This window comes from Aedes aegypti, chromosome 3, assembly GCF_002204515.2.
Source record: "Aedes aegypti strain LVP_AGWG chromosome 3, AaegL5.0 Primary Assembly, whole genome shotgun sequence".
Lineage (NCBI taxonomy): Eukaryota > Metazoa > Arthropoda > Insecta > Diptera > Culicidae > Aedes > Aedes aegypti.
Genome location: NC_035109.1, coordinates 358540117 through 358557764, shown reverse-complemented (window position 1 = coordinate 358557764; position 17648 = coordinate 358540117). Strand labels below are relative to the sequence as shown.

At 38.5% G+C, this 17648-nt stretch overlaps 1 protein-coding gene across 2 annotated transcripts; it reads right to left on the bottom strand.

The window, feature by feature from the left end:
- Nucleotides 1-637: 637 nt before the first annotated feature.
- On the bottom strand, nt 638-10421 carry LOC5569968 (protein scylla). 2 transcript variants are annotated; one of them, XM_021854366.1, is made up of 4 exons: nt 9345-10421; nt 7514-7937; nt 7296-7406; nt 638-7206 (listed from the first exon to the last, which is right to left on the bottom strand). In XM_021854366.1, exons 1-4 carry the CDS (start codon nt 9460-9462, stop codon nt 7122-7124), a joined length of 738 nt encoding a protein of 245 aa, XP_021710058.1. In that variant the 5' UTR covers nt 9463-10421; the 3' UTR covers nt 638-7121. The 2 variants fall into 2 exon arrangements, with proteins under 2 accessions (XP_021710058.1, XP_021710059.1); XM_021854367.1 differs by lacking the exon at nt 9345-10421 and adding an exon at nt 8539-8746.
- Nucleotides 10422-17648: the final 7227 nt, after the last annotated feature.

Here is a 17648-nt window from a genome sequence, read left to right as displayed (position 1 = left end):
TTTTCGATATAAAATTTGTATTCTTGTTCCAATTTTTTTGTTTCGATCACTCACAAATTCATAGAATTTTTGCTGGAGCTTTCGTGATTTTTTGCTTGTTTTTTGGTTTCATCAAAAAAATATTCTCACAAAAAAAACATCAGTTACAATAGTCAGAGACGGAGCTCAATACACACTTATCATGCGGTTTTCTTTTCTTCTTGTTCTTGCTCAGCTTTCAGTGGTTTTTAAGTAAACTCATTTAGAGTGTAGGAGGAAATAAATCTGCGTCTATCAGCACGCACTATAATTATATGTGTAAGGTTTTTTCGTAGGGGGTTAAGGTATAGATTTGTAACCATCAGGTTTGCCCTTTATTCGCTTTGAATGCTCTAGCAAAGATCAGTTAGTTTTGTTTTGTTTGCTTGTTGGTTAAGGGGGGGGGATCTTACGAGCTACAAAGTTTTGTTCGAAGCTTGCTTCGATCTATCGACATTTAGATTTCACATGGCGCGCGCAGCGTTTGTCCTGCTTGCTTGCTTTGCTTTGCTTAGTAGCGGTAGTTAGGGTTTGACGTTTTGCCATTTTTTTTCGTTTTTATGTTTTCTTTTGCTTGACGTCTTTGTGCTTTCGCTTTAGAGCGAGTTGCATGCATACATTCGATTTCGTTATTTTTGAGTTTGTTCTTTCAAACTTACTAGCTAGAAGGTTTATTTGTACTTGCTTTCATGTTTTCATTGTATTTTTATGTTTTTTTTATTATTATATATTCGCACAACAGTACCATTGATAATTCGAGACGAGAGATGACAGAGAACAATGGATTGGTGATTGAGTAAGTGTTTTTCAGATGAACGTTTTTTTTTCATGCAATTTAGATGTGTATGTATTTGTGCGAGTAATTTTCTCTCTTTCTGTGTACACTAGTAAGAAATGCACTCTCTTCGTGTTGGATAAGAGTAAGTGTTAGGCGAGAGGGAGGTTTTCGGATTGACTGGAGCGAAGTGAAAAAGGGCTACGCGTAAGGAGGAAAGCGAAAGAAGATAAGGGGGAATCCACGACTGTATCGACGCCAAGGAGAGTGTGAGAGTGCGTTGCAAAACGGAGTAAAATAAAAGAAAAGGGTTTTAATTTTTCAATTTTTGACATTTTTTATTATATTTTTTCGTATTTTCTTCTGGATTTTTTGTTACTTCCATAATACATTTGTGTTTGCTTCCACTATTTCCACAGAAAGAGAAAATATTACTTTTAAAAACGGTGGATTCCTAAGTGTTTACTATTTTTTTATTTTTTTTTTTCATTGGTTTTGCCATAATGCATTGTTTTTCATTCTCTCTGCTCTGTTTGTTACAAATGATATAATAATTAATGTGGTTTGCATCAATAGCATTAATAATTATTTGTATTTTTTCTTGCTCGATTACAATTGTTATTCTTACTTTTCATTTCTTAATTATTATCACTTTTAGATACTATCACTTAATATTTTGTTTTGTATTTTTCTCCTCCTTCGATCGTCCGTTCTTTCTTTACTCGACGTTACAAAATCCATTTTCCTGCGGCTCTAATTTGGCCCATTCGTAAAAAAACAAAAACTGATTTTCTTTTTCTTCTGCTCGTTTCTTTTGCATCATTTGTTTAATGGAGATACCTAGTGTTTTTTTTTCTTTTTATGTTTGTTTAATTTAAAAAACCTAACCTAAAACAAAAACTCGCTTTTCGTTTGTTGTTGTGTGTTTTGTTTGTTCGCTGCGTTTGTCTCTCGCCCTTTTCTGCGTCTTATTTAGTGTTTATGTCCGTGGAAAGACGATACCTAGCGATCGAACCTTGCTCAAGTAGTCCTTTGCTGAGAAACCGCGGATTGAGTTGGGCAAGGTTTGATCTCTGAGCCGCTTTCGAACACGCATGACGGCAACTGGCGAGAGACAATCGTTCAACCAAATTCAGTAAAGTTTCATTGGCAATAAAACTTGGAATGAAAATTTGGCTCGAATTTGTAGCTGTTTGTTTGTTTGATGTTTTGTTCTGGTTTTGAAGATCAAAACTAAACGAAGTTGATTCGATTTGATAGAACTAAATCGCTTAACTCGATAAACACAAAAGCAAAGATCAAACGAACTGCGCGAACTGAAATACTGATTGATAATTGGGGCTGCGCAAAACTTCCAGCCACCAATGCCAGCTTTGCGGCAATGAAAAACTGAGAGAACAAAACAAAATTTGATTGCTGTCAGAATGGCAAACAATCCCGGATCGAAGCGTGCGCTGCCAGCTTCTCGTTGACGCGCTGCCATTGCTTCTTCCATGCGCTTTCTCTCTTCCTCTCGCCTGATTCGTTTGCTTTGCTCGTGCTCACGTGCTTGCGCTCGCTTATTAATCATAAATATCACGATTAGAGTTTTCTTCCTTAATCTGAGAGAAAAATCTTGTATGCTCGACTTAAATGTAAATAGTTATGTAAAAAACAAAAAAAAACTGAAACATGACTAAATAACATAGTAAAAATAAAAACAAATGACTATGACTTTGTGTTTGTATTCGCGGAATTGTAAGACGAAAAAATAAAATAGGGGCTTTTTAATAAAAAGTGACACAAAAAACACTACAGTTAAGATCACACTTACAATCAAAATAAATGATGAAATTCGCTCTCGCATTTTCGTTTTTCGAAATCAAAAACAAAACTTAATCGTCGCTGATATCTTCAAAATTGAAGCTTGATTACTCGTCCTCTTGCACTCGCTTTCTCGCTCGCTCCTCACAAATAAAAAAGCCGAGTGCTCATCGTCTGCGTATGCGTCTTTCTGTTAAAGATTATGCGTTAGCAGATTAAGCCTATCATATGTGTAGTAATCGAGGCGCTCCACGCTTTATTTGTGTTTCAAAAGTATTTCGATCGAATGCGGTGAAGCGGGGTGCTGGCACTCACCGCTCACCGCACCATGAATCCTACTAATCCTAGCTAATAATAGTAATAATAATAATAATAAAAATGATTAACAATTATTATCCATTATATTTGTACACGATCGGTTCTTCCTATTCTCCTCCTTCCTATGCGTTATTGTTTGAGGCGTGGGCACGATTGCCACGCGAGCAAAGCTAAACTGTATCGGGCGAGAGAATTTTTTTTATCCCTGTGAGTGTGCGCACAGAGGTTACTTTGATCTCCGAGAAGCTGTCAAAACGTAAATGTCCGATGATGAATTTGATAAAAATGAGATAGTTTGCGATGAATTTCAAGAAGCATCCTACTGTAAGTTTTTTTGCTGTGATTTTATAGATTTGTTTTGTGTAAATTGTTTCTGTATTATTTGCCGCTGCTACTGGATATGAACGAGATTGAATCCTTAACAGTCTACAAAGTTTTTTTTGTCCGGGGTTCGAATATATGCATGTATCGATACACTTATACAAACATTTAGCTTTTTTCATTTGTTGTAAGGTTTTTAAGTCCTTCTTTCATTTTAACATTACTTGATCACGTTGTGCTTGTCTCTTCCGCTAGTACTACTAATACAAGGGAAATTAAAAACAGATTTCGGTTGGAGCGGAGTTCACGCTCCACAAAAATTGTCAATACAAACAAAAGAGTAGATTTTTTTGGATTTTTTCACTTTTTTTTTTGATATTTTGTTTATGATTTTTTGTTTACTATTTTTCTTTAATTTCCATGATTGGATTTTTTTTTGATAAGTATACGAAAATCTACTATTACATACATATAGTATATTAACGTGTCCATTGTTTCCATTGTTTGTTGGTTTTCGTTTACGCAATATTTTACTTTTGTTTACTTCAATATAATTTTATCTGGCGGTGCGTCACGCTCGATCGGCGCCGACTGCAAACCGCGCTCTACATATTCTGGGATATGGATTTCACTTGCGCCACACAGTTCTTAAAGTTCATCGGTAGACTATTAGATCGTTTACTTTATCTTTTACTTTATTGGTTCAACTAAGATCGTATCACATTTTTTGAGAAATTTCGTAGCACGAATCGCCTTTCGGCGCCCACCTCGGAGGCCGAAGCTGTGCGTTCGGGTTTGTACCCCTCGATGCGAGCGCCGAAAAGCTTCGTTGTCAAACTCTACGCACGAACAAGAGATGTTTGTTAATCGTTATTTAAAGAATTTTTTTTGTTTTTTTTTTCACGAAACATTTCAATGGAAGAGAAATTAATGTGAAAAATGAGATTTTGAAAATTAGAAAGTAAAATTGACTCGAGGTTGCATTATGTTTCTACCAAGTACGGACATTTTGTTTACTAGAAAGGAAAAGCAATCATAGATTATGATTTTGACGTTTGGTTGACGTAGATGTTAAATTGTTTTTGTGGTTTGTTTGTGGGTTTAAAAATTTGTTTTATTTCTGTAATAATTTATTTTAAATTTGAAAATCCTAGTAATTTTTATAGTATTTTGTTTTTTTTTTTACGATAAATATTATATAAATATAGAAAAACACACACACAATATTTTTTGTATCAAACATTTCATTTTCCACTGTTTACGGTAATAATAATTTCGCTTCTTCGTTTTAAATATGTTTGCCCTTACATCCTAATCACGATTTCGTCCATTCTTTTCTTGTTATCAATTTATTGTATCAGATTTCCGCGGAATTTAAAATTGAAAACCAACCAAAATGTGTTTAAAAGTTCATACCGGAAGCAATTTGGCATTCGGTCACGCCTCGTACTCGACTTTGCAGACCCCTCGCGCCTCCAGATCCAGCATCAGACTATCAGAGCACCATTTCTCGCGAAACGGTTCCGTTCTCAGAGCGGAAAATCCGCGGAAATGAAAACGATGGCGGAGGTGGGTGAGTTCTTCAGCTGATCAAGTTTTACGTTACAAGTGTTCGCCTACAGTTCGACAAACAGTTCCCGAGACTGACTGGTCTTTTGGCACTGATGCGAATCGTCAGCGGAGAGTCCCGAAATCGAGCTACCGAAAAGTGACCGAAGGCCAAATCGCTTGCTTCTTTTGACAGCTACGCGCAGTTTTCGATCAACCGAAGTTCGAACAATTTGGAACGCTAAATTTTATTCTATTACTGTGTGAGTCACAAACTACACGATTATGAGTAATTGATGGTTTGCTGATAAACTACTACAGACACATATCGACGATAACTATTTTGTTTTTATTTTTTTGTTATTTAAATTCATTGTGTGTGACGTTTGCCGTGACAAATGGTGACAGCTGCAAAAAGAGAAACGTTTCGTTCTGTTTTTTTTTAGTGAAAACCATTTTCGCGTCTGCTTTTGTTGTGTGTGTGTGTTTGTTTGAGTTAATTCGATTTCTAACGGTCATACAGTAGGAAAGGAGGGTTCTTGATAATTGATATACGAGTTCTAATTTGATATATTGGATGCACATGAGTGAGTGAGTATGAGTGAGTTTTTTTGCAGCGTCCTTTTGCTTTGTTTTTGATTTGTTAAAAAGGAAAAGATACGCCATTAAGAATGAAAATTCTCTTGTTTCCTCGGAGATCAATTCTTGCAAAAATCGAAAAGCTGTTTGTTCCTATTGATTAAACTTTGCTTGCGTTGGTGGATAATTTATTTATTACAACTACTCGATTATCTTTAACTCTGAGATCAAATAAAAAGAAGTTTGCAGAAGAAAAAAGAAAATGTCGGCCCCGAAAATTTCCTGTTTTGTTGCGGACTTAAGCATTCATTATCGCTTGTTTAAAAAAATCTTTAAGGAGAACAGAGCTGGATCTGTAATTAGCGCAAATATCACAAATGATAAACAAGTTGTATTCGTCTCTTGCTTCTTTCACCTTCGTGGCGACGTTCCTAACAGCTAATAATCGTTAATCGATAATTTACATACACAGAGACAAAAAACGGGTTTCTGAGACACTGAAAAAAATCTTCCCTTCGAAAAATACGCTTTCGCTAAGCCTTAAAACTGCCTTAAAAAGATTACTCACAAATGCTTTATCGGTTTGCTTTGTTTTTCTCGCCGCTTTTCCGACCCGCGCCTTTTCCCCCTGCTAAACCCCCCGCAAAAAACTTTATTCTTCGTTTGTTTTGATTTTGACGTTTGTTTCCTAGGAACATTCTACACCAATTTGTTTTCGAGATTAAAATGAGGAAAAAATTTCAACCAAATCAATATAAAAGATCGATTTTATTCAATTTGAGTATCCTAGAGTCAAATCAAAACAATTTATTTTTTGAAAAGACAAACCAATTTTGACACAAGCTTGCTGCGACCATAAAACATTTCTTATTCGTAGCGAGAGAAAAACTTAACATTTCCAGAGCGAAAAAGCTCCGACAGTTCACTCGTTTGAGGAGCACTGCCGGAAGCGTTTGGCTCCGAAACAATTAAAAAAATCACTAGGAAATCATCACAAAGTTGTTACAATTTGAAAAATCATACCTATATGCTGCCCGTTGACAGCTCCCATATGACAGCTGATTGTTTTTCCTTCTGGATAATTTGTCTGGAAATTTCCTTCCACGGCAATCGCGACCTCTCATATTCAAATGTGGGTTTAAAGGCTACTTTGATCAACACCGACAACGAAACGAAAAGATTTCGAATCAATGTTCCGTCCAACTGTACACGTTTTTTTGTCTTGCTGTTTTTTTTCCTTAACTCGAAACTTTCACAATGGCGACGATTCTTTTGTATATTTTTGCATGTTTTGAATCAGTTTTTGTTTTCTGTACACAAAAATTAAAAGGAAAAATGTTCAGAGAGAGAGATTTCACGTAGTGTTCTTTTTTGCTGGATACAATTACACTGCCTTTTTTCTGTTTTCTCTTACTAGCGTTTTCGTTACGAAAAACGCAATCACTTGGTTGATTTGTAATTTCGTTTGTTAGCATCGCTACCAGCCACGGATTTAAATATTTATAAAATACTTAAAAACAAATCGAAGAACTTCGCAGCCAACCATCGGGACCTCCAGGAGACCTCTCCCCGCGATTCGCATTCGGAGGAGGCTGACTTTTGTTTAACGATTCTCACAGATACACTTGTTTTGCGGTTGGAAAGAGTTGGAAAGTTCATTCCTACCTTTGCTCACGTGTAACCCCCCTCGTCAGAGGTAACAGTTCAGGGGGCACACGCGAATGGTCGAAAAAGCGACGACACTGACGACGTTGACGGCTTAGTCCGAATAGGTGTGATAGAGCTTGTTCTTGGTCAGTGCAAACTCTGGACTGATCATTATCGTACTGCCACGAGCCAGATTTCTGCGGAAGAGACAAAACGTCGAGAAATTAGGTCAACTGATGGGGGAGAGAGTTGGGTCTTCTAGTTTCCTCGGTGGGAAGATACTTACTTGAGAAACTGTGGCAGGATCGAAGTCCAGCCGCTTCGGTCTTGCCGAAGGGTAAGATACAGCTCGAAGGTGGATACGGTGGTAGGATCGGTCTTCATGGTGGCGATCCGTCTGTAAGAAATGAAGAGAATACAAAAACCAATAGGTTAGACACTGTTGAACTGCTGTATCAGTCCCATCTCGAGTTGAACGGACAGGCCCCGGAAAGTGAAACCTACCTGCTGTTGTCTGGTTCGTCCTCGAATTCGATGTAAACCGTGCACCCGCGGATGCCGCACGGTTCCTTCTCGGAAAGTTCGAACATCTGCGAAGCTATCCGTGGCAGAAGGTCGGCCGGGAGTAATACTTCGGTGCAGGCTAAATGCCGCCGTTTGGCAGTGCGCAGTTCCGACTCGAGTCGGGCGGATAGCGCTTGCAGGGCATCTTCATGGGGTGATGCGGTAAGGGCTATCGTCGCCGGCTCCAGCGGCTGACTGTTCTCCTGCGCTGCCTGATGATGGCTGTGATGGTGGTGATTGTGATGATGGTGACTTCGCTGGCTGACCGGCTGACTGCTCGGTAGCTGCTGTTGTGACTGATGATGGCGTTGGTTGGCGTTCTTATTACTATTTGCCGGTATCGGCATCAACGGTGTTCGGAAATCTGCATTCAGAGAAAGAAACAAACACTTCATTAGCTTAACTTCACGCTGGGGGCACAATATATCAGAAGAAACACTGCCGTCACGGTGAAACACGATTTCCGGTGCGAGAAAATTTTCAAGGACTCACGGAACCATCAGTGAAATTGATTTTTCACCAAAGACAATACACTCACAGAAACCGGCTGATGTGGGCCACCAGCAGTAGAGTCTTGGCTGAAATCGATTTTCCTCCACTGGATGAGAGCACGGCTGGAGAGAAAGAGAGAGCGCACGCGAAAACCCTCTGCAATCAGCTGATTGCTGCCAGGAAAATTTCAAAGGAAAATTCCACGTCAGCTAGCCCTTCCCGGGAAAGCGATATGGAAAGCGAAAACGGTATCGATTTTTCTCCAGAAAATTCCACCATAATGGCTGGAAACTGGAGTTTAGCACAATTGAAGAGCAGAAGAGAGCCGAAATTAGAAAGGAAAGTGAGAGCTCTCACCAATGAAGAAACAGCTGTTTTCTCGCACCGGACCTTATAACAAATCGATTTCCAGAAATTCAGCCCGAAAATAAATCAAAAATCTATTTCCATAACATCAGCAAAAAGAATCTTACTATAGCACATTCGCGACCGCAGGCAACCGACGAGCGAAGCGAGTGATAATTCCAGCAGAGCCAGTTCTGCGACAGCTTCCACAACTCAACGCAATGGACGCTACAGACGAGCAAACAGCAAAGAGACTGTGCTGGAAGGTGAGCGCGTTTAGTTCAAAGCAGAGCTGCTGCGATGTGGCACGGTCAACGGTTCGAGAGCGAATGCGGCTCCCAACAGCTGGCACCGGGAAGCGAACCGCACGCGATCAGCTGTTCGGCTCCGGCCGCTCATATGTTTTTACCGATTCCTCTTTCGCTCGCTCATTCGTTCCCGCACCCCATGGGAGGAAGGTGCGCAACGAATGCGTGCCGAACACCGGGGTGTGTAGGAGGTCGTTTGCTCGCTCTCTCGCTCATCGCACGCAGCCCTTGTGCAAACTCGCTCTCTCTCCCCAATTGCATGATGGGGGAAGCAAAAAGCGAAAAAAAAAATGCTGAAGGTTGCTGCAAGCTCGGCTCTCTCGCTGTGCGAGGTGGACGAGAAAGTTCGCTTAGCAACAGTGTGAATAAAACTGGATACTTTATTCAAATCCAAGTGGGGCCTTGCAAATGTGAGGCAGCGCAACCAAGGCAAGTGATGTAACGTGAATTGAGCGTTTGGTAACGCATTTGGATGGCAGGAAAGGGAGAATGGAAGAGTTGAGGAATATGCGGGTGGCTAGCGATGGATGATTGGCTAAACATCAACAGCCCTATTTTTCTTTGTGACGGCAGTGTCGCGTCATGAGGAAGAGATTTTTGGGTTTGATAAATTTGCGTCTACTTACCGTTGACTTTGTTTGATCCTAGATAACCCAATTGGCCTGGATATGGAGGAACGGAAATGAGTTCCATTTTCAGAAACTCTTCAACCAGATCGTCGATGGCAGCGAAATTCGCACTCATAAATACAAGGGGATATTTGCGTCCACTGGTGCCTCGTTCGCGATGTGCAACTGATTTTTTTTTTCTCTTCTTTCAGCTACGCTTCGCTTGACTTTTTCTTTTCGACTTTTTTCCGTTGTTTGACTTGTTGTTGATGTTTTCCACTTTTCTTTTTCTTCTTTTGCGTAGAGGGGTTGATTTACTCTCTTTTAGCTCTTAACTTTAGCTTATGATTAAAATTTATTATTTGTAATTCACAGCACTTGATTATCACTTTCTTTTATTAACTTGTAATTTTTTAAATATTACTTTTTTACTTGCATTAAATAATCTACTCTTCCATTTGTATTTTGTGGGTGTTGATGTTGCGGTTGTTGCTCCGAACGATTTTCAACTTTGTGTACTTGTCGGGCAAAATTTGAAATTCCTAACCATTACTTTGCGAAGAGGATTGTGTTTCACTTGTTTCAGTTCTTTGCGTAGAGCATAACTTGTAAATTTTCTTCCGCTATGTAGCTCGCACCGACTTCGACAATCATCGATTTTCTTCTCGCGGTTTGCCGTTTGCTGCTGCCGTTTTCTGCTACTGATGGCGTTTTTCGAACTCAGCTGCGCTTTTGCTTCCGGCACTTGTATCACACGAGAACGTTCGATGCTGCTGATTTGCTTCTTCTTCTATGTTTCACAGACAAAAACTTTGTAACTTTTGGTGACAATTTGTTAAGAGTCTACTAGTGGCATTAATTACTAAATAATGATAAAATTTACAAAATAACTCAACGTTGTGTGTACTTTGCTCATTTAAAGACGGCGACTCTCTTGTTCCTATTCGCGACTCTCTTGTTGATTTTCTGTGCTTCTTTTGACTCAAACTGCCAAGTTCAGATAAAACTCTGATTTCTCTCTGCGCTTTTTGCTTCTCTTCATGTACGATATTACTTGATCAATTGAAAGAACCTAACTAACCCGGCCGGCAGCCGTCCCTCTATTTATAACCACTCGCACCAGGCCGGGTTCGGCTTTCGGCCCCATCACTTCGGTACCTGCCTTCTAGCAGCACTTGAACCCAAAACTGAGTACGTGACTTTACAACAGTCCACTTCGGCTCGCCCGAAGTGCACGATTTCCTTCGGCTGCGCCACCATTCAATCTCACTGCTCCCAACGTAGACCGTTTTCCTTGTTCTCTCGTTCGGCTCTCTACTTCGGCACCGGTATTAAGCCGGTTGCCGGTGCGTTCGGCTACCATCGATGTACACACACCCTTTGCCATCGTTTCCGAACCCCATCCATCTCACTTCCTCTCCGTTCGTTTTTCCTCTTCGCCTTCTCGATCACAGCTGTGAACAAAGAAACCTCCTGAAACACACCATGAATACATAACAAAGAGGTTGTTTTTTTAGTTCGCTCATCCCTCCGTCCGCACCTTCGTTCCCTCATCCCACTTCTCCACGCTCGCTCGCCTGTATTGGTAATCACAATCCCATCTCGGGGTGTACATAGAGGGATTGAATTTACATACCCTCCAGCTGCGAACCGGCTCTTCTTTCGGTATTGGTGCGCTTAACTCCAGTAGCTGCACCGCACTCGGCCAGGCCCTCGCTCTAGTGCTGCTGCTACAGAACCAATTTGGTCCATGCGGGACAAAGGCGAGGGTGGCGAAGGAGCAAATTACCCTTCCCATGTCACACAGTCCATCAACGCTCGCTTATGTGCTGATACATTGGAAAGCACTCACACAGACACACCCTCCTCGATGCTTCGTGAACGTTCGGGTCCGCTCGGTGCTTCGGCTGCTGGCCGATGAGCTCTCGCGATGGGTAGTAATCACATCTTCTTCTCGCTCGTGCTTCAGTGTCGATTCGTGCTTCTTTGTGTGAAAAACTGGTTGTGCAGCGCGTCGGTTCCCTTTTTCCCGTTTCGCTTTATTTTTTTCATCTGCTTTTCTTCTTCGGTTGTTTTTTTCGCTTTCTTCGCCTTTTTCTTGCAAGCATTCGGGGGTGCTCGCGGTGCGGTCGGTTCGGTACGGAGGAAGCGAGTGTGTGCGTATCGTGCGGGAGGGGTCGATCGTGCGGCTCGGGTTCGGGTTCCTGGGGGGGAGGGCGGTCGTCCGCGGAGGAGAGTGTGGAGAAAATATCAATATTATTTTTCTTCCCGTGTTCTTGCTTTTATTTGCCAGGGAAAAGGGCTTTTTTTGTGATCGTCGTCACGGTTTGGGGAGGCCTCCCCCCGTTTGCCGGAAAACGATCTGTGCCACCCACTTCGCCCCGTTCGTCGTGTACCATCCCCGAATCGGTTTCGGGTTTGACTATTCTCACGGTTTTTCAAAATGGTTAAACATTTTAGAAACGAAAGAACTTTTTGAGCAAGTGATTAAAAATTGTGAAATCTGTGGGAACTGTGAATTTGTGTTGAAATGTGAACTTCACATCTAGTGCTATTGAGTGTGACATTTTCCAGTAGACCTTTGTGAATATCTTTGCAGAAAACAGTCAAGGTAAAACAAAAAATCAGAAATTTTCAGTTTATTCAGCTGGATAGAGCTTACTTTATGTAAAAACCAATAAATTTGATTTTGTTGCCATCAATAAGGCATATTTGAAAACGACTGGTTAGCACCTGAAAATTCTGGAGAAATGATGAAATTTCACACCAATTGAAATCAGAATTGCTAGGTTAAGAAATCGATAGGTGTCCAATGTCTTGGAATTATTTGACGAATTGATAATGAACAGTAGTTACTCATTCGTTCATCGTATTAAATTCTGATGAAATTATGTTTTGTGATTGCAAAGTATTAGATCCCGAATCACTGATGATCAAACAACGTTTGATAAATGCAAGACAATATTTTGAAAAAAAAAAAAATCAACTCAAAACGTTTTTAGTGGAAATGGACCCATGTATGCGAATTTCAATCAAAGTGGAAAACGACAATTTTTGCTCAGAACATTTTTGTCAATTAACGGATACAATAGCACAGTTTTATTTTAATTAATTAAAAAAAAATGTTGTGCGTACAATTAAAGTTAAACTAAGAACGGTCGCTTGCGTGTACTAAGTACAAGCTCCCTGAAAGTAGTTCGCTTTTCGTACACAGCTCGAGCGAGGCGGTATTGGCAATGACTGAATGCTCGACCGTCCTTTAGTTAATATTATACTTCAAATTATTTCTGGAATCTAAATATTTTACTACTATTTTCTGAAAATGTTCAACATCATTGTTTAAATCTCACACAACAATTTTGGGACAATCCGTGTACAACCTTGAATACAGCTCTCTGTTGAACTGTTGCATACTGTTGAACATAATTTGAAAATTTTGTTTTTTTTTCAATTATCTGAATTATGGTCCCATTTACAAGATTCTTACAATTTTGAAGGGAACATCAAAATTTTGCTTAGAAACAATAAATTTCATGTTCGAACCAACTGAGTTGCGAACGTTCTCGAAACATCGCGATTTGCTTCTCTTTTCGTGCTCGTGATCTCGCTAGCGAAAAAGGAGAAGTGAAGGAAAGAAAGATAGAAAAAAGAAAACCATCACAGAAGAACGGCAGATTAGTAGGCTACAAAGAGTGAAGAGTGCTCGTACAGAAATTCGCCAACCGTTATCGCACGAGACATGTCCGCACGTGATTTTGCCGGGTTGATACATGCTGACCGCAGAGTATTAGCATGGTAACTAGAAATTTTCGATGATTGCAACATGTTTGACGCTTGGCAACAGTGATCCGGATGGATGTGAATTGTGAAATGGGTAAAAATTGAGTGAAATGTGTAAAATGCGGTGCAATCTTCAAAGAGTTTCATCAGTTCACTGCTAATGTGGTTGAGGGTATTAAAACCTCGTTAACCCTTCAGTTGTCACGTTGTTGCATTCTGTGCCGCACAGGTGGAGAAACCTCGCTTGGTGAAGACAACATCAGCGTGGTTGCACTGATGGAAGCCGAATGCTGCTGCTCAGATATTTTTTTCAGTTGATTGATTTTATTAAAATATGTATAAAGATCGAAAGTACAGCCTGAATTTTCTGATAATTAATGAGCCGATCTTTGCGATTTATGATAAAATCTATTTATAACAAGTTTTTTTTATATCCGATCAAGAAGAATCTTATATGGAATTGTTACTCCAACGACATTTGATTCATTTGAAGACTTGTTTATAATAAGTGACTAACTCGAGTTTTAAGCTTCTCATGTTGCGTATTTGGCATTTTTTTACATCGGGGAAAAATGAAGTATGATACAATACAAAAGAGGTCGTTTGTTGAATTTTCCATTGTTAACTGAAAATGGCATTAAACTTTTTTTTAGCTAGGAACGTTATCTAGGAATGAAAATGAAAAAAAATGGTTGTCGATAAAAGTCAAATGGTGCCAAAGCCGTAAATTATCCTACACGAAGTGTGTTTTTTGCAATCCAGCCCACACATATGCGTGTCAATCACGTGATATGCCCTACGGAGTAAAAATTCATTTTTGTACTTTTATGCAAGTATTTGACTACTTAATTACAAAATAATATTGAAAACAGAGCCAGTTAGTGGACACACATATTCTTAAGGGTAAAAAGGTACAGATCTGGCTTCTCGGTATCTCGTTCGGGAGATATATCGTGGTACCGACTTGTAGGTTTTTTCACTTCAGGAAGATAAGGAACATCAAACACAAGTGTGATGGTTTGAATGAAGTATCAACAAATCTTTAAAAATATATCTAGTGTCTACAAAATCCACCTCAAAATTGAGTTGGATATGGCTGGTTTGAAAAACAATCGAAGAATTGAGAAAGACCAACTTATCACAATTTTTATTTTTTCTATAAGGCTGAATTTGTGAATTCTACTTTGAAGATTGAGGTTCTCAGTATTTTGTTAAACATATCGGCACGATCTGATTAACGCATTTCATGCTTAAGTTTTCTAATTGAGATCGCGGCATCCATTTAAATGGGTCAAAGTTTGAATAATTAAAAAGTATCTTACGATCTACACTGAGGGGCGCCGCAAATCCATAATTTGGGAAGCCATGGATAAGCATATTCCATTTTTTTCGAAACTGAAAGCCAGGAAAATCTGTAAGTGGAATCCGATTTTTCTACTAAACTATACATTATAATCAATGTTTTCTTATAGAAATGTAGAACTCTCGTATATCGGTCAACTTCACTAATAAAAGAAAAATCGAATTCACAAATTTTCATCTAACACTTTCAGCTTCAAAATTTGCTTCTTCTCTTTGGAAGCATGATGATGACTGTCGTTCGACACGAGGTTCAACCGCAATTCAGTTCACTATGCATCCCATGGGTTGATCACAAACAATTTAGAAGCTTTGAACATGGAAATCGATAGCATAGCTCATGGATTTCATCATAACAATCTCATTGCGCAAATCAATGAATCGACCAACTTGAACATGATGATTATGACACAAGATAACCATAAGCAAAACACACTGAATCCGTGTTGGAGTGATGATCTATGCCTCCATAGGTTGACACATACGAATCTGAAGAGAAAGCTTCGGGAACTTATGTGGAAAAAATATGGAATCCCTGTTGTCGGTTGATGAATCAATCCATGAAGCAAAACACAGGAATTTAATGTGTAACACACACGAAGTTTGCAAGAAAATCATACCAAATCGATATGGACGTTCATGAATCGATCCATAATTTTAAACACACAGATCGAGCGTGTGGATTTTTATCAGTGTAAATAAATCCATTAGGCATTGACAAAGCTTACAGGGTGTCCGAAAATTATCCGTACAAACTTTGAAGACATGGCTCTATACAATCAAGCATAATAAATTCAATATTCTTGCATGGTTTTAAACATTGGCTCATGATATTCTTAAGAAGTAAGTTTGACACATTTCTGATTTCAAATAATTGCACAACCAACCCAAATGTATTGAGGTGTCTTAAAGGGAGCTGTTTTCCGAGCTTTATGACGGAAGAGAAATGTCCATACAACTCACTGGATTTGCACCGTACAATTTTCTATTTCCAGTCTAACTTGAAGCCACTTACCTGTAGATTAATTCAAACAATAATAGGACATATGGATTCATCTCTTTCAGGTTTTAGGGATAACACATCTCCAGTATGACTAGCGGCCCTCAGGAAAAACCGTTTCCGAAAATTTTAAATTTGCCTATCTCAGTAACAAGCAATTATTTCGAATTTTTTTAAAGTTGTATTTTGTGTTAACATGTAGATATATTATAAAAGGTACATGGACATTGATTTTTCATTGTTTTCAATGCGAGGTCATCTTTCTAATATTTTGCTGTTCGGATAATTTGCGGACACCCTGTACTGACTTAATGTCGAAAATACAAGCTCTATGAAATTGAGTAATCATGACTCAGTCGTTACGTACAGACTGAATATTAGAACACACTTATATTTTAGTAGAATCTAATAAATTACAGATGGTATGTACGCTAAATAAATGGAAAAATATTCCATCGTCGATTGGTTTTTGTCATTATGAAATATTCTAGAGCTTTATTTAATAAGTTTTTAACGGGATGAGAACGAAAACCACTTATAATTTGTCTTTTTTCGTTGAAACATATATGACACATGTTCTAATATTTCATGTAAGTTTCCAGAAAAGTTCACAGACTTTTTGAATAAATCTATTCTGAAGAATGCTTGATCTGAATCTTGCAATTGAATTGTCGAATTGCGGACAGAAAATTTGTAAAATTTGAATTTGAAATTTAATTGAAAAAGTTGAAGACTGTTTTTGAAAAATCCACCCATCACAACTCTTGACTCACTTGCATAGAATTGCTACATTATTGCATCACCTTGAAAATTAAAGACTCACCTAAAAATTGACCAATATTTCGAAACCCTTATGAAACATGATGAGTCGCCGACAAGGCGAATGCCTTTCATCTTCGAAGTGTTTGATTGTGACGTCATCGTCATCAGCACCTACATCACGATTGCGACATATTAGCTAGTTTCTAGTTGAGTTTTTGAAGTCTTTTTGAGGTGATGCAATATTGAAGAAATTAGGTTCGTGTGATTTCATGTTTATTGCAGTAGGAACATGAAATTCAGTAGATTCTGTGTAGAATAATGAGGAATTTAATTGATAATTTTAATTTTTTTATATCATGTAGTTATCCGATCCTCTAAATACCGTTTCTGTCAAATTGGAAACGATACTGCTGAGCATTTGCTATGTAAATGCGAAGCATTGCTTGATCGAAATATGTCAACACATGAAAAATGGTTATTAGAGTCTTTGGAAATTTGGTAGAGTAATCCTAACAGGGTAATAGATATTACAAAACAATTTGGCCTACTTGATGCAAAATGCTACATCAACTAATGTTTTCCATATCTCAATTGTAAAAGAATATTTGATGAGCACAAAATGGAGTATCCATCATAATCATCATAATATTCAATATCAATATTCAATTATCACAATACTCCGAAATGATCGAAGTAGTAATTAAAATGGTCTACAGAAAAGGAAAAAAATGTTTCCTTTACTTTGATATTTTATAAATTACCTTAAACATTAGCTTAAACATATAATCACTTGTTTTAGAGCCAATTATGCAAAATGGTAATCACACAGATATTCGACAAGATCACACTGAGGGTCATAGTTTCGAAATCGAGGTTGTTTTTGGGTTGGAAATTTTCTCTATCTTTCAAAACATACAGCGTTTTCATGCTTGCCACGCGATATAAAAATATAAAAAAGGTCGATTGGCTAAGAAAATGCTTAGTGAATAACCGTGGAAGTGCTCTTAAAATCAGTATGCTGATTAAATAGTTTAGAAAATAAGACGGTTATTGCTTTGAGTTTTAATACTATATTTCATGATTGCATCAAAGCGTTTTAATAATATTAATGGCAACAAAGTATCAACTTTTCTTGTTCTTTGGATTTTTGTTCTGTGAATTTTTGGTAAGTTTTCACTGGAAACGTAACATTCTGGAGTATTGAAGAATGTAGGCCATTATTTCAATTTTTTCAGAAAACGTTTATCAGAATGGTTTTGTTTCGTAGCTACGGATGTTGCAAAGAGACTAAGAATGGTCATCAGAGGAAGAAAACCGAAAAATCATATGCTCTTCTCAATTAAAATTGCATAACATTAAAATTGCAATAAAAATATTAAGTTTGGGAGGTGGCGCAAGCAACTTGAAGGTATATTTTTAAT

What these genes read in the sequence shown, in the direction of transcription:
- LOC5569968 (XM_021854366.1), bottom strand. Translation starts at nt 9,462, where the DNA reads ATGAGTGCGAATTTCGCTGCCATCGACGATCTGGTTGAAGAGTTTCTG. An exon ending in GACGAACCAGACAACAGCAG is followed by an intron (nt 7,407 to 7,513) that starts GTAGGTTTCACT and finishes CATTTCTTACAG; the next exon opens with ACGGATCGCCACCATGAAGA. An exon ending in ATCCTGCCACAGTTTCTCAA is followed by an intron (nt 7,207 to 7,295) that starts GTAAGTATCTTC and finishes TCTCTTCCGCAG; the next exon opens with AAATCTGGCTCGTGGCAGTA.